At 39.9% G+C, this 14,432-nt stretch overlaps 1 protein-coding gene and 2 long non-coding RNA genes across 16 annotated transcripts; 2 read left to right on the forward strand and 1 right to left on the reverse strand.

Annotated features, from left to right (window-relative positions):
* The first annotated feature begins 511 nt into the window (after nucleotides 1-511).
* LOC112279546 (uncharacterized) lies at nucleotides 512-3,189 on the forward strand. 12 transcript variants are annotated; one of them, XM_024514113.3, is made up of 4 exons: nucleotides 512-769; nucleotides 1,542-1,774; nucleotides 1,917-2,347; nucleotides 2,466-3,189. In XM_024514113.3, the coding sequence occupies exons 2-4, from the start codon at nucleotides 1,654-1,656 to the stop codon at nucleotides 2,910-2,912; spliced, it is 999 nt and encodes a 332-aa protein (XP_024369881.1). In that variant the 5' UTR covers nucleotides 512-769; nucleotides 1,542-1,653; the 3' UTR covers nucleotides 2,913-3,189. The 12 variants fall into 12 exon arrangements, with proteins under 12 accessions (XP_024369881.1, XP_024369874.1, XP_024369872.1 ...); XM_024514106.3 differs by having other exon boundaries at nucleotides 565-991; nucleotides 2,451-3,189; XM_024514104.3 differs by having other exon boundaries at nucleotides 565-769; nucleotides 2,451-3,189.
* A 2,642-nt stretch (nucleotides 3,190-5,831) lies between these two features.
* On the reverse strand, nucleotides 5,832-8,453 carry LOC149989615 (uncharacterized). 3 transcript variants are annotated; one of them, XR_016502374.1, is made up of 4 exons: nucleotides 8,085-8,422; nucleotides 7,578-7,950; nucleotides 6,718-7,449; nucleotides 5,832-6,437 (listed from the first exon to the last, which is right to left on the reverse strand). It is a non-coding gene; the product is annotated as an uncharacterized LOC149989615 (long non-coding RNA). The 3 variants fall into 3 exon arrangements; XR_016502375.1 differs by lacking the exon at nucleotides 5,832-6,437 and having other exon boundaries at nucleotides 6,878-7,449; nucleotides 7,578-7,957; nucleotides 8,085-8,453; XR_016502373.1 differs by lacking the exon at nucleotides 5,832-6,437 and having other exon boundaries at nucleotides 6,878-7,449; nucleotides 7,578-8,413.
* Nucleotides 8,454-12,141: 3,688 nt separating this feature from the next.
* On the forward strand, nucleotides 12,142-13,822 carry LOC112279750 (uncharacterized). Its single transcript, XR_002969137.3, has 3 exons — nucleotides 12,142-12,444; nucleotides 12,672-12,831; nucleotides 13,264-13,822. It is a non-coding gene; the product is annotated as an uncharacterized LOC112279750 (long non-coding RNA).
* The last annotated feature ends 610 nt before the right edge of the window (nucleotides 13,823-14,432 follow it).

Consider the following 14,432-nt stretch of genomic DNA (forward strand, 5'->3'; position numbering starts at 1 on the left):
ATCCCGGAGTGACCGAGGGGGAAAGGGTGCTCCAGGGGGGCAGCCATGCCGCAAGGGCCGAGTTGGGAGGAGGGCCCCACCCAAGTGGAGATGGAGATGGAGTGAAGTGGAGAAGAGTGAGCTCTGCACCCTCCCCTTCCCTCCCGAATGCCAGAACACCAGAACACCAGGGTGTGGCAGGGCAGGGCAGCGCAGCCCAAGGCACCGACACATGTGGTGAAAAATGGCAAAACCACTTCTTTTCCTGATAAGGGGATTCTCATCCTGAATCCTCCACGGATCCCCCGCCTCCACCCCCCCCCCCTCCTTACGCCTCCTGTTCCTCTGCTTCTTCTATTTACTTCATCTCTCTTCTGGGAGTGCTGCTTCTGCTATCCTACTAATAGGCGTCTGCGTCCCCCTACCTCCGCGGTCCCCTGACAGAAAAAACTCCTCGCCATCCAGGCGCCCAAGCACACGTTATTGACAGCGTTGTCAGGGTTCACCAGTGGCTCGAGGGGGTTGTTACCTTGTAAGGTAGAATCATGTAACGAGGGAAGGGAAAAGCCACAGCTATTATAAAAAGCCTACGGTGTCGTTTCAGAGGTAACAGTGTCTGCCAGAGAATCCTGCTGCTGATGTAGAGTGGAGAACAAAGCTCCAACGCTGGTTCCAGGCTCGTGCTGTATGGACATCGTCTTCGCAGGAATAGAACCACTGGTGTCCAGCTTTCTGTGTCCGTCTGTGTTGTGTCTACAACTCGCGTTTGGTCTGATCGACAAAGGCTTAGGTACGTCACTGCAGATCATCTCCCGATTCAACGAGTGCTCTACAAAGGCTTTTGACCGGTGCCACGAGTAGTCTGAGCAGCGGACTTTGGGCTGCGGTGTGGAAGTGTGCTGCAGTGCTTCGTCATTGCAGCAGCTTCCATCCTAATGTCGACTTATCTGAGTCTGTATGATATCTGTCTTCGCCGTGCTGAGCTGCCAGCACCTCGAGCGTGATCCTGCTGGTGAGCGTTCACATTGTACGGGACTGGAACAAACGCGTGGTCCTTCGATTGCAGTGGACTGTTTGGCGAGATCGAAGTGGGGCAGAGCATGTCGAATGCAATAGCGCACTCAGTTATAAGTAGCACTATCCTATCAGCTTGTAAGATTGATACGAAGTCTCAGCATCTGTTGTAGGCACCCGCGCAGAAGGTCGCGTGGTGCATTCCCCTTCCAACCTTGCGAGGTTCCACTGGTTCTGTTCGAAGTTTAAGTTTGTGTTTGGTCGAAGTCTGTGGCTTTGCACACCTGATCTAGATCGAAGCCACACAGAGAAGGAGAGAGAGAATGCGGCGAATGAACAAGTTTCCCAAGTTCGTAGAGTCGAACTAGCATTGTGTGTCTAGTCTTCGCTGATCTAGGAGTTTCGTTTGAACCCTAGAGAACTCGTTGGACATGGAGCATTTGTTTAGGAACGCGTTTGCAAATCTAGCTAGAACCTCTTGGTCCGCCAAAGTCTACGGCTGGCTTTCTGTTAGTCTGATTATTGACATGGTGAATTGTATGCTGCAGGCTGAGGATATCAATGTGGGCGCGATCAATTCAGCGTTGGAATAAGTTGAGGGCAAGGTGAATACGCAGGCGGCCATATCAAAGAATCAACTATCCTTGTCTCAAAGTGGAGATGGCAATCACTAGCATGGGACACTACAGCGGCCAGAATGAAGTATTTACGGGGAATGGGAATACCTCTGATTCGTTTGCGGCAATGATCGGACCCTGCTCCCCTCATGTAGATCTTCAAGGTTTGCGTCGATCTTAACCAAATCCGTAATTGAGCATCATAACCTAGCGGGTGTGGAGCGGTGGGATTTGGGATATTTTACGGGCTGCATCTTCGGCCTGATGAACTTACGGAAGTGTTTATCCGTGTGTTGGTTTTCACAGCACTACGAAGGAGTGGAGGGGGTTTGGGAGATGATGGCCAATCGCAAGGAGGTGGACAGAAGCGGCGTTACTTCGCCAGCTACGACGCCCCCAAGATGGAAGATGGACCGGAAGATGCGGACGAGGGCACTGAAGATGGCACGGGAAATGGGTCACAGCTGGAGAAGAAGCGGAGGCTGACGATAGAACAAGTCAGGTCGCTTGAGAAAAATTTTGAAGCGGAGAATAAGCTGGAACCTGAAAGGAAAATGAGGTTGGCCAAGGAGCTGGGACTGCGACCGCGTCAAGTGGCGATCTGGTTTCAGAACCGACGCGCGCGCTGGAAGACAAAACAGTTGGAGCGCGACTATGAGACGCTGGAATCGGACTACAAGAGACTCAAGGCGGATTACGAGCAAGTATTGAGTGAGAAGAATCACTTGAAGGCCGAGGTGAAGAACTAGGTCCTTATTATTCTTGTCGTCTGTCGTCGCTCTAGTTTACTTGTGTGGATAGCAACATGTTTGCACTTTGTGTGCTGATTGTTTTCGTTAGTTTTCTTTCGAACAGCTTCAACGGAAATCCAGAGACGTTCCAGCATCCAAACAAGATGATAACAATCTAGGCTTGGAGTCCATCCAAACTCCTGAAAGAGACCGACATGTGTCAGATTCTGATGCAAGGCAGCTCAACTCCAGGTCGTCTCCGACAGTAGACATCTCCCGTGTGAAAGACGAGATAAGCGGCAGCACCGATGGGAACTCCAGCGACATCGTAGACGCGGACAGCCCTCGAACCACAAACAGCAGTCGAAAATCAGTGATACAGAGCTCCGACTTCCCGCCCGAGAGCTTGATGGGACACCCTCAATTGCTAGACACCTATCCTGAAGAGAAGATACGATTAGACACCGCCGTAAAACTGGAGGACAATTTTCATGAAGACCAGTCATGTAATTATCTTCTGCTCCATCTGGACCAGCAAAGCGGGGTCCTCCCGTGGTGGGACTGGCCATGAATCAACGTCCACGAGTTCATGTACATACTATTCCACATGATTTCACCTCAAATTTCTATGAGGAGCCACTCATCCCTAATAGGACCGAGACACCACCACTAACAAATCAGCTGGATTAGGATTCGATGTTAACAACCTGCAGTCATCCTCCACCTGGGCTCGGAATTCGGTGAGCGCTATGACTTGTAGATTGGCTCTTGTAAATAATTATCAGATGCTTGAGCAATCGAATTTGCAGTAATTTGGCCTCGCACTGAAATAAATGAGTTTTTCGATACATTTCCATGCATGTCTTACTGCACTGTTACTCTGCTTGTGATTTCAATATCTACTGCCTAATACCCGAATTATACGTTTTCTTAGTGATTTGTTGAACAACAAAGTTGTGTCTTTCTTGCCCGAGTCTCCAACACTCTGACGTCGTGACGCTGTCGATTATGAAATTGGTGTCTTTCCTTTGGCGCTCGCGCAGATTCGTCAATTGCAGAGTTGCAAGTGCGGAGGAACATATCCCCTGCCAACCTTGAAAATGTCATGAGTGTTTCGAGTAGTTCGTAGGCAGTATCTGCCGTAATTGGTCATGTCTTAGCAGCGAAACTGACTACGTACCTTGAATTGAATAGCAGAAATTACCCCTAGCTGATTTTGTAACAAATTCGTTCGAGTTTGAATTTATCGTTGGGGGAGAAGGGCTTATTACCAACGGTACAGGGTGACGCAGTGTTCGAGGAGAAAGTCGAGAGCAACCCGTTTAGACTCCATCATCTCTTTATGTAGTTCATTAGTACCTTATTTTTCTGTCACTTCTGTCGTCTCTATACTGCCACCAGTTTTTTTGGACCTTGTCTTTCTACATTTTCACATTTGAATTCGTAATTTGGACATTTCACCACGGGCCGGTGTGAAAGTAGAGAATCGTAATTCTTGACTACGGAGATTTTACAGTGAATTGAATAGCCCATGGTCAACTAATTTTGGACCCAGCAGACATTTCTTTTGAATTGGTGAGATGCTTGAATTGGAAGTGCTATCTAGGACAATGTTGAATCGAAGTCTTTGTGCTAGGCAGGAGAGTGTGTGCTGATGTATTCCCAGGTAGTAACTCTTAATTACGAGAAACTTATTAGGTGTTCCATTGGTATATTCTGCGATACCAAAAAATCGAAAACTGGATGTTACGTATGCTCAGAACTGTTCAAGAAGAGAGAACTCGTGATACACATTGTTTACAGACACTTTCCTAGCATAAGTTGTGGACTGCACCGTAAAGTAAAAGTACTTTTAGCTTCCTCGCAGAGACTCTACAGATACCTCAGCATCTGCATTGCTGTAGAGGAGTCTCATAGATGTGCACGAGAATGAATGCATCCTCGCTCTGCAGATAGTCTTTTCTATCATTATCAGTGATGGTAAGAAACTCGCCTGTAAACATATTTTAAGGGTATCCAGGTCAAGAAAAGCCAGCTCAGAACCAAGAATGGGTACATCGAAATGTTAAAGAGATTGGTGTTAAAGAAAAGCATTCCCTGTGAAAATTAGAAAGTTTATTAATGGGTTCAGTGCCACTTTTCACCATAGCAACATATCTTGTATGGTAGAACGGTATCCTTTCATTGGAGACATGATAGTGTATTCTGGAACAAAACTAGAGCTGCAACTGAAAATGTTGTCTCTAAGTGAGTGCATCATGTTATGCACGATCTGCATAACTTATTTAGTTCACACAAAATCAGGCTGCGTTCCATGTCCAGCCATACACAGTATCTCTTGCGTTGTTTATTAGACTCAAGCAAAAGATGGCTCACAGCTTCTACTTTTTGGTTAAGCACGAGTCCTCAACCAAGTCCCAGTTTTCCAGAACATCATGTGCAATAAGCAAATAGTTATAGCATCGGCGGTCTAAGTGAAGAATAAATTGTTGCTAAAAACATTGTGCTATCGCAGAAATGAAATAGATCAGACATTGTTATATCAAACCAAAGCACACTAAACACATTGAGAGTGCCTACATTGCAGGGATACCTTGAAAAGCATGAATTTGAGTTTAAGAACCATGATGATAATACACGCCGATTACTGACCACGAACATGCTATGGTATATGTGATCATGGATCGTAGCAAGAAGACTCATCTATGATTAGGAATTTAACCTAAAGTCACACATTACTCGTCTCCATGGACTGTTCTAATGCTTAGTCTGGTTATTTACTTTCACCTCCCATCGTGTTCTATAGTTGTTTCCACCTTTAGTAAGCTACAGCTCGATTATAATTTCATATTCCCACTAGAAATGTGAAAGAAAGAATCTTAACGTCCTCACAGAACATCACTGATACTATATAGAGCAACGTATTGTATTTCTCAGAGTACCTTCTTAATCGAGTAGTGCGGTACTATGCCAATCTTTCGCTGCTCAACGGGAACTATCCCTGTTTCCAACATGAATCTTTATATCCTCTCTTTTAAATTTCAAATACTTGTGACTTCAGATTCAAACCATTTGAGTGGGCATTAAACTACAGTATAGTTCCTGAAGACATAAACCTTAAAATCTAGGGAATAACAGTGAAATCTTAGTGATTATGGAGTTAACCTTGGAACATTCACTCAAACTTCACATTGCACTCAAAATTCTAAATCCATTATCATTACAAAGGCATTGTCTGATTTTTCAGCTTTAAACCCAGAAAACCTTCAAAGGTTAACTTCTCTGCAAAGATCAATACCAGTTCACGAAGAGGAAATCATGCCCTACCAACTAAGTAGTAGGAAGAGTGTGAGAGTCTCCATGATGAGAATGAGCACATGCAGTAGCGGTCTGAATTCTGCAATAATGCATGCTACTGCTAGCATCCACAACAGGGTTGTAGAGGGGACTGGTAACATCACCCACAAAAATGCCCATGTCGGTGCCCACATTAAACCGACCTCACAAGTCCCAATTAACAAACTGAATTTCTTCGAGTCCCTGGTTGAGAGCACTTGAGTTATATGAGGACTATTTGCTTTAAAAACTGCCTGATGACTTCCCAATATGTTATTCCTCTAGCGGCACATTCCCGACTGGTACATTTACCCGCACATGATATGCAGAACTTTATGCTCCGATTTATGTTTTTGAAATAGGAAAGTCTACGTTTCGCATTTCACAAAACCCGAACATGGGCTTTCCGTTCGACGCGATTTACAGCATACATTTCTCTTGTCAAAAGTAACCAGGCTATCCGCTGAAAGCCCTTCAATTCTCAAATTTCATGAAGTTTCTGTCTCCTTTGAAATGACAGAAAAACATGAACATCAATATTCCAGTGACAGAAAAGACTAGCTTCTAACAAGAACATGCCTTGAAAGACAAAGTACGACACCCAATGAATAGTTCTTACATTGACCTTTTGGCAGAGCTCCAAACAGCAAAGCTTCACCTGCACCTGCCTTGATCGGAGGCTACTTATATGTCTCCCCACTCAACTCCCCGGTCCCCGATATCACTTTTGGCAATCTTGTTCCCTCACACGTCACCCCTACTGAACAATTAAAAATTACGGTTCAGAAAAACCCCGTAACAACCAAGACCCAGAATTCTTAGAATAAGAAATCATTCGATTCTTATAGTTCATCTTATGCAATTCAAATCGGAGCAAGGCCGCTGGAAATTCCTACGGCCCAACATTCAAAAACCCTTAACCTAATGCTAACCTTCAGCGCTGGAACCGTCAACGCTCACAAGGAAATGGTACGAAGAAACTAGGTCACGATTTTCTAGGTCGGAATGCCCGACACTCAGTACAGGTTTCAGCTACGTACCACTGTCCATCAAAAGGCATCAAGAAGTGCATGAATGAATTCTCCCACCCAAACCTTCTTCAGCACTGTGTCCTCGTCCAACTTCCAACTTAGATATCTCCAAACCAGCTCTAACTTACAACACAATCGTAAACTTTGTATCAAAGAAAACTCTAAGAAATTGGAAAGGAAAAGCAAATGGGCCCGATCACTTTACTGTATCTGAATTGATCTGAGGATCAAATTACAGCAGAGAAGTTCGATTTCGGAATCACAAAGTCACTTCCTGTTAATAGGCAAAAGGGGCTACTGTATCACCTCGGGACTGATTTGTATCTGGAAAACCAAATTTGGGATCGTATGCATAAAAAATATCATGCTGAGCGCTTCGTGAGTCTAGCAATGTCCGCGAGCTACTTTCATCTGGTGCATGCTCAATGGGTACTTCCTCCATCTCAACAAACCATCCCCAAGTTCTGAAATTTCTTTTCAAGCCAACGAAACCCAATGTTTACATATACAGGAAACGTAACTCATGTGAAAAGTTGATCCAAGACACTTCGTTTTGAAACGAGGTTTGGACTTTGCTGTTCTAGGAGAGGAGGCTGTGAGGGTTATCGTGGCAGATGGTTGCCACAAACAGAAGTAAATCGATGCTGCCTCAGATAAATTTTGCTGCTTCGGTGTGCGAAAAGGGTCTTCGAATACCGCGTCATGTTGTAAAGCAATCGGAGGCCCCTGTGTCGTTTTCTCCTGCAATAATACGGAGCTTGAGATGAAACACTTATCTGGGAGAGGGCTCAAAGAACATTGTCCACTAAACACGAATGCGTCGCTTCATATGCAGCAATGGAGATAGTCACGAGAGGGGTGCTGGGTACCGAGGATGCCATGGGTTGACTAATGGGCGTGCGTGGTGCATGCACAGGATACAAGTTGTCGGGGTAGAGATCCACACCTCAGCTTCTTGGGGCTGCCCCTTTGAATCCGAATAACACCCCGAAGATGAGGACTAGAATGTTTGGTGGCATGTCAGTGAAGCGAAAGTAGCTGGCGCCGACGAGTCGACTGGGACGTTGGAGAGCGACGACTGCTGTAAGTCACACTTGTGGATTGACAAAGTCCGAAGTCAAAGCTAACAATCCACCGCCCATATTTCGACATATGTCGATGACACTTGCAACATTTCATACTATGAAGAGCAAGGAAACCTAATAAAGCGATGCAGCACACCATGTCTGATTGTTTGGGCAGCTGTAGACTTGACCAACACAGCAATTTCAGTAAGCACAAGTGAGTTTCCGAGTTGAAGTCTCTTGGAACACGAGCTGAATAGATTCCATAGTTTCTGGAGGAAAAAACTCAAAGCCATTGCAATAACTGCACACCTGTACACGTGCTGCAACTCCAGACCGAGGCTGGAGGTAGAAATTTGCAAACACACTGCTACATCTTCATCATCCTCTTCACTTCAGGTCCTGGAGTCCAATCTCGTGGAAACGTGGGTCAATTTAGCGTGCGTCGCCTGGAAGCAATACATGCTGCGAAGGTGAATCCGAGCTGGTGTGTAGTTCCTGAATGAGTGGGAGCAACATATCTTCCGCTTCGTGGCCATGTGGGTCCTCCTCCGTCGGTCGACATGAGTGTTGAAAACTCTCTCACTCCCAACTGAACCTCACTCTTGCCCGCTTTGCATCAAGAGCAGAAGTTGAAGGCCAAAGCAACAATACAATGCTAAGCTTGACATGGTCCTTGCAGTTTGTCAAGTACGATGTTAACAGTGAAGCACTGGAATTGTAGTCTGTTGCTTGGAACACGACTTTACTGTTCCTTCACGAGGGCTCTCTCACTTGCTCCTCCGGTTCCTAAACTGTGCTGCCCCATTTTACATTCAAACCCAAATGCACACTGTAAGTCTCTGTAGAGCTTTGCAAAATTTGGTTCATTGCAAAACCATTTTTCGTCCAACGTTCATCTGCAAAACTTTTGTGTATGACAAACACATATACATATTTAGATTCAAAACATGATACTATTGACAGTACACAATATATTCAAACTATATCATCTTAATTTTTCTTAGAAACCCATAAAAACTATAGACAAAACAATTGTTAATTTTATTGCTGTAAAAACTCATTCACTCAATTTTAAAAAAATTTGTAAATGAGTGTGTAAAATATTGCTTGAAATAGTATCATAATGTATGCTATATTATGCACATTATAATATCTATATATATAGATACTATTTTATAATATTATATATATATATATATTATATTCTATTGAGTACCTATATAAATTTAAAATTTTATAAATAACAATTGGAACCATATGGTATTGACAGAAGAATTATAATCTTTGTGGATTGACAAAGTATTTAATAAATATTAAATTATGATATTAAATTGAATGAATTGCACTTATATTTTGACAACTTAATAAAGAGTGGAATAATTTTTTTAATTGATAAATATCAAGTTACTGATAAAAATAAATTAGTGTTCATAAATTTAATATGATTGTTTTTGTGAAACTAATCTCTTGTTCTTTAAGACATTAAAATAAATTAACAAAAAATCCTAGAGTTACGGGCAAAACCAAAGAATTGAAGTTAGTAGGTAGTAATGGTAATAGTAAATAGACTGATATTTATTTTATTTATTAAACCTTGTAGAATTTTTTTTTTTTTTTTTTTTTTTTTTTTCTGAGATATATATTTTTGTTAGATAGTATAAGTTTGATTTGGATCAAAATGTATATCCAAGCTATGTTACTTTGGTAAATTTTTCTACTTTAAAAAAACAGTTACATAAGATCGACTTTTTTCATATAAACTAATTAACAATCATATCTTAGTAAAGTATGTGGCAATATTAATTGTTTCAATTATTTTTTGTAAATAGCAATCAATTATCAATATAAGAAAGAAATCACATGCTAACATTTTAAAATATCATAATTTTTTTTATCAAAAAAATATAAATAAGTACTTAAATAAATATCCACAATTTGTCAAAATATCAAAACTACCTTTTAAAACAAAGCTTAATATTTTTGAATATATCTTGTTTTTAAATAAGAAGGTTTTGATAATAAATTTTAATTTTAATTTTTTAATCTAATAATAATAGAACTATATATCTAATATCTTTAAAAATAGAAATCTAATAAATTTTTAAAAGTTAATATTCTTTATTAGATATAATAAACAAATATAATAGTAATTATTTGTTAGATATAATAAAAAAATATAATAGTAATTATTTGTTAGATATAATAAACAAATATAATAGTAGTAATTATTTGTTAGATATAATACTAGAATTTGATCTAATCTTATCTTTATTCAACTTTAACTATTATAGGTAATTTCTTCTAATTATTTTGTACCTATTATAAATGAAGACTTATATTTAATAGGCATATTAGGTATATTGATACTATATTACTAAATTTAATAAAAAAAGATTTATTAAAATTTATATGAATTATAAAACTTTTTAAGTTTTAAGATCTAGATTTCTTCAAAATCTTAAGATAAAAAGATGAAAACCTTGTGAATGGCATGGAAAAATCCATACTAGTCTTGAATCATGTCACCGAAATAATCTTAGTAATCCTCCTTCCACAATTTTATATGGATCTCCTTTGTGACAATTATTTTTCTTGCATTCAAAGACTTGTTGGAAAGCTAACAACAAGATCTAGTTTTTCTCAAAATTTCAAAATAAAATGATAAAAATCCAATAAATTGCATAGAAAAACTTGAATTAGTTTGGAATCCCATTGCTCAAATATTCCTAATAACCTCCTCTTACAAATTTGTATAGATCTCTCTTATCATAGATTCTTTTCTTGCATGCAAAGGCTTATTAGAAAGAAAACAATATGATGTAGTTATTTCCAAAATTTCAAGACAAAAAGATAAAAACTTAGTGAATGGCATGGAAAAACTCAAACCACTCTTCAATCTTGTCGCCCAAATATTCCTAATGATCCCCTTCTCTTGAATTTGCATTGATCTCCCTCATCATAGCTCTCTCTTCACTCTAACTCAAAGAAGCCTTATTTGATGTCAAACCTTGTCATAACCTTCTTCCAATATCCACCTTAAACTACTATAGAGCCAAATATGTATCTTAAAATGCAATACTTTTAAATCTTGAATAATCCATTGAAGCAAATAATTTCTTATTCTAAATCCCATTCAAATTTATAAATATATTAGCATTATATTCCTCCCTCTTATAAGTAAAATTAATTGCCCTCTAAATAACTTTGATGCTCTTAAATTAAGTGCATAAGAACATTTATTCTTTCCAAACTTGCACATATTTTGGTATGTGCCAAAGAATTAGATCCCAACACCTGTGTTATCAAATTCTGAGTCATTGTGAGCCATATCATTTTTGAACTATTAATCAAAATATTGAATCTCAAAAGCATCTAAATCTTCCGTATAATTCATCTCATCTTGTCACTTGAAGACTTTAATTTTTTTTTCTCCAATCCTTGTCTTCAATGGTATCCCATCTAACTTTTGAAGAAAATAAATTGCATTATTATGCACTTCAACCACCACATAGGGTCTAATCTAATATTGTGCATACTTACAAAGAGTAGAATATTTGTGCACCAAAGTACTATCATAAACCAAAATCCAATCACCTTCTTTAATTGGCTTAGGCCTCAATCAATGAATTTTATCAAACCTCTCTTTGTTGTTCAACCTTGCCACCTTAAGCCTCTTTGTGAGTCCCACAATTGACTCACTTGTAGGTTTAAACACAAAAGATGCACTTATGGTCCTTAAAGTCATTAGTTTAAGGAGTTGATTGAGGAATTTTGAGATAAATAGCAATTAGTTGAATGTAGTGGCTAAAATAGATCTTTTGCAAAAATTCCTTGAGAAAGAATTCCAAATTATATAGTCTTTTCTCAATTTAGCTAATATAAGTCTTAATGTGATAGTAGTGGTCTTTATGGATACTAAAAAAATTTAAATTATATTAGAAGGTAAGGTAGAATCTTTGATTTAAAAACCATCCAACAAGGACAAAAGAAAGAAAGAAAAAAGAAAAAAGAAAAACAGAAAGAAGAGTAGGAAAGCAAAGAAAAAGAATTAGCAGAAAAAGAAGGGAAAAGGAAAAAAATAAAGAAAAAACGGAAAAAGCAAAAGATTGATGGGGGGCGAAAGGTTGCCCCCGAATTCCGGCAGCCTCTCTACCAATAAGGGTCTGGGCCGCCACAGACCTGGACTCTCTTCTCGTGCGTTTAGTTTTTTTTTCCTGTTCACATCTCACGAGCTCCAGTGCTTCAAAATGAGTTTTTTTTTTTTCTGTTCCTTACACGTTGTGGGAGTGCTGCGGTGCCGCACTCCCCTCTCTTGTTTTTTTTGGTGTATGTTTTGTTTTGGGTCTCCAAGTTTATGGTGGTTGCGGAAGGTCGTCCCCCTCTTTTGGTGTAGTTTGCGGTGGCGGAGCGAGCTGGAACAAGATCCATATTCAGTGGGTGTGATCGACTATAAAGATAACACTCAGGTTGTAGATGCCATCAACCATGGTGACTTACCGTGGAAGTGCTGGCGGTCAGAGCATCGCAAAATTTTCTAGACGTGGGTGCTAAGTGGCAAAGAGAGCTCTGGTTCCTTCGTTGTCTACGGCGGCGTACAACAACCTTGTTCCTTCTTCATGTTGGCGGCTGCTACTTGGGAGCGGAATCTCTCTTGGTTGGTTGTCAATGGGTATTCTATGACTGACTTTGTAATCAGGGATTGCATTGGATAATTTTCGGTGTTGCTGCAGTCGATCTTTTTGCTATGTTCTTAGTGGTGTTCTCAAGTAGGTTGCGGCGGGGAGCGTAGATGCTCTCAGTTGCTCTAATTTTCCATGGTTGTGTTGCAATTCTTGTAGTTCACAATTGATTCTCTTCTTAGGCGACGTTTCGTTCTATTACGCTGTGCTGTGGCAGTACAACGATCTGTCTAGGCTGTTGTGTGAGTTGCTGTTGAAGCCGTCGGACGCCTGGTTCTTGCAAGAATTATGGTTGGAGCCCTGATCTCATCAAGCAGCAGTTCTAAGCAACTTTGTTTCTGCCCCTTTTTGGTTCTGTATTGTAGAAGCTATTCCAGGTAAGAGGCGTAGTGCCACTGAAGTTCGGCTCTTTCTGTCGTTGTTGCTTATGCTTGTGGTGCGGAGTGATTGGCAAAGGTCTCGCAAAGTGCGTTGAGGGTGTATTCACAACATCACATTTGGCTCTGCTTTGGCGTGCTTCGTGATTGGTGATTGATAGTGCTTGAGAGCACCTAGCGCGGTAGTTCGACAAGCTGCAAGTATAATTAAGAGAGCTACCAAGGTTAAGACGGAGTAGAGTGATACAATTCAGACTACATTGCTGGAAGAGGAGTCCATGCACGGTGGTCTGCAATCAAGGCCTACGCTGCCGACGTCCATCCTTCTCCAAACGATTTACAATGCAATTTATAAAGAATGCAGTAGGTATCGAAGTGGCTGAAGTTGAAAACGAATCCACTTGAACTAAAGCCTATAAAGTATTGATTCAGGTGGAGGCTCTTGACGCGGGTGCGATCCATGTGTTTACAATTTCGCGTTAGTTATCCATCATCAGGTTCAAGTAGGCCTTGAAGTTGGCGTTTCCTATCAAGATAGGCTAGGCAATAATCTGGACATCATTGGGTGGTGTATGGTCTGAGTTGGAGTGTCACTAACTCAGTTCATTTATCGTTTCGGTACCAATTCGACACGCGAGTTGAGCTGCAGAGGCTCTCTCGAGTAACAATCAATTTCCACGGTGGTGCTATGGAGCTTTGGAGGGCTTCTATCAACAGGGTTTGACCACATGGGAGCTGGGAAGGAACCGATAAAAAGAGCTAGAAGCATTCAGAAGGAAACATTGCCTGAACAACGTATAATGAAACAGTGAAAGATGGGGTGAATTAGGTTTAAGTTGAATGAACTTAGGGTCAAAGTAGATGAAAAATTATAGATGAATATTGAATTAACTTGGATGATTTTTCATTCATGGATGAGAATTTATTTGTGGATGAAAATTCATTCACAAATGAAGCTTGTCAGTAGATGAAGTTTTAATTTTTGGATGATAATTAATACTACAAAAAAAATATAAAAAACCAAAAAAATATAAAAATATAAAATAAAGAAATAAAAAATAAAAATTATATAGATTTAAATTAAATCATATGAAAGATTGTTTTTTAAGTGTATATTAGTATGAAGGCACATATTCAAAGGAGTTATTTTAGCTCTTTGGAGAACTTCTTAAATACTTAATCAAACGATAATTGAATGCATATTAGAACCTTAAGATAATTCAATTTGTTGTGAATTGGAATAGACTTTTAATTAAGAAAGGATTTATTTTGGTTCACATTTTGATGCATTTGCCAGGAGGAAAGCAGTTCTAATTGTTTGGAAGGCAAGGGATTTTGTTTTATTGGTTGATTTTTGTGTGTAGGATTACCAAGTGGAACACAATCTTAAATTGGCTAAGGAATTTGATTCTTTATAGCAAGAGTTTTTTTGCAAAGGTCATCACTCTCTCTCCTAATAGATTTTTTTTGTTGAGGATAATTTTCTAGTGAATAATAATTATTAGGCTTTTATTAATTTTGCTAATACAAATTGTAGATTGAGAGAAGGAGCATAAGAAGAAAGGAGTGGCATTGATAGCTAGCAAGCAAATAAGTCTCTA

The sequence above is a fragment of the Physcomitrium patens genome, chromosome 3 (assembly GCF_059467195.1).
Source record: "Physcomitrium patens ecotype Gransden chromosome 3, ASM5946719v1, whole genome shotgun sequence".
NCBI lineage: Eukaryota > Viridiplantae > Streptophyta > Bryopsida > Funariales > Funariaceae > Physcomitrium > Physcomitrium patens.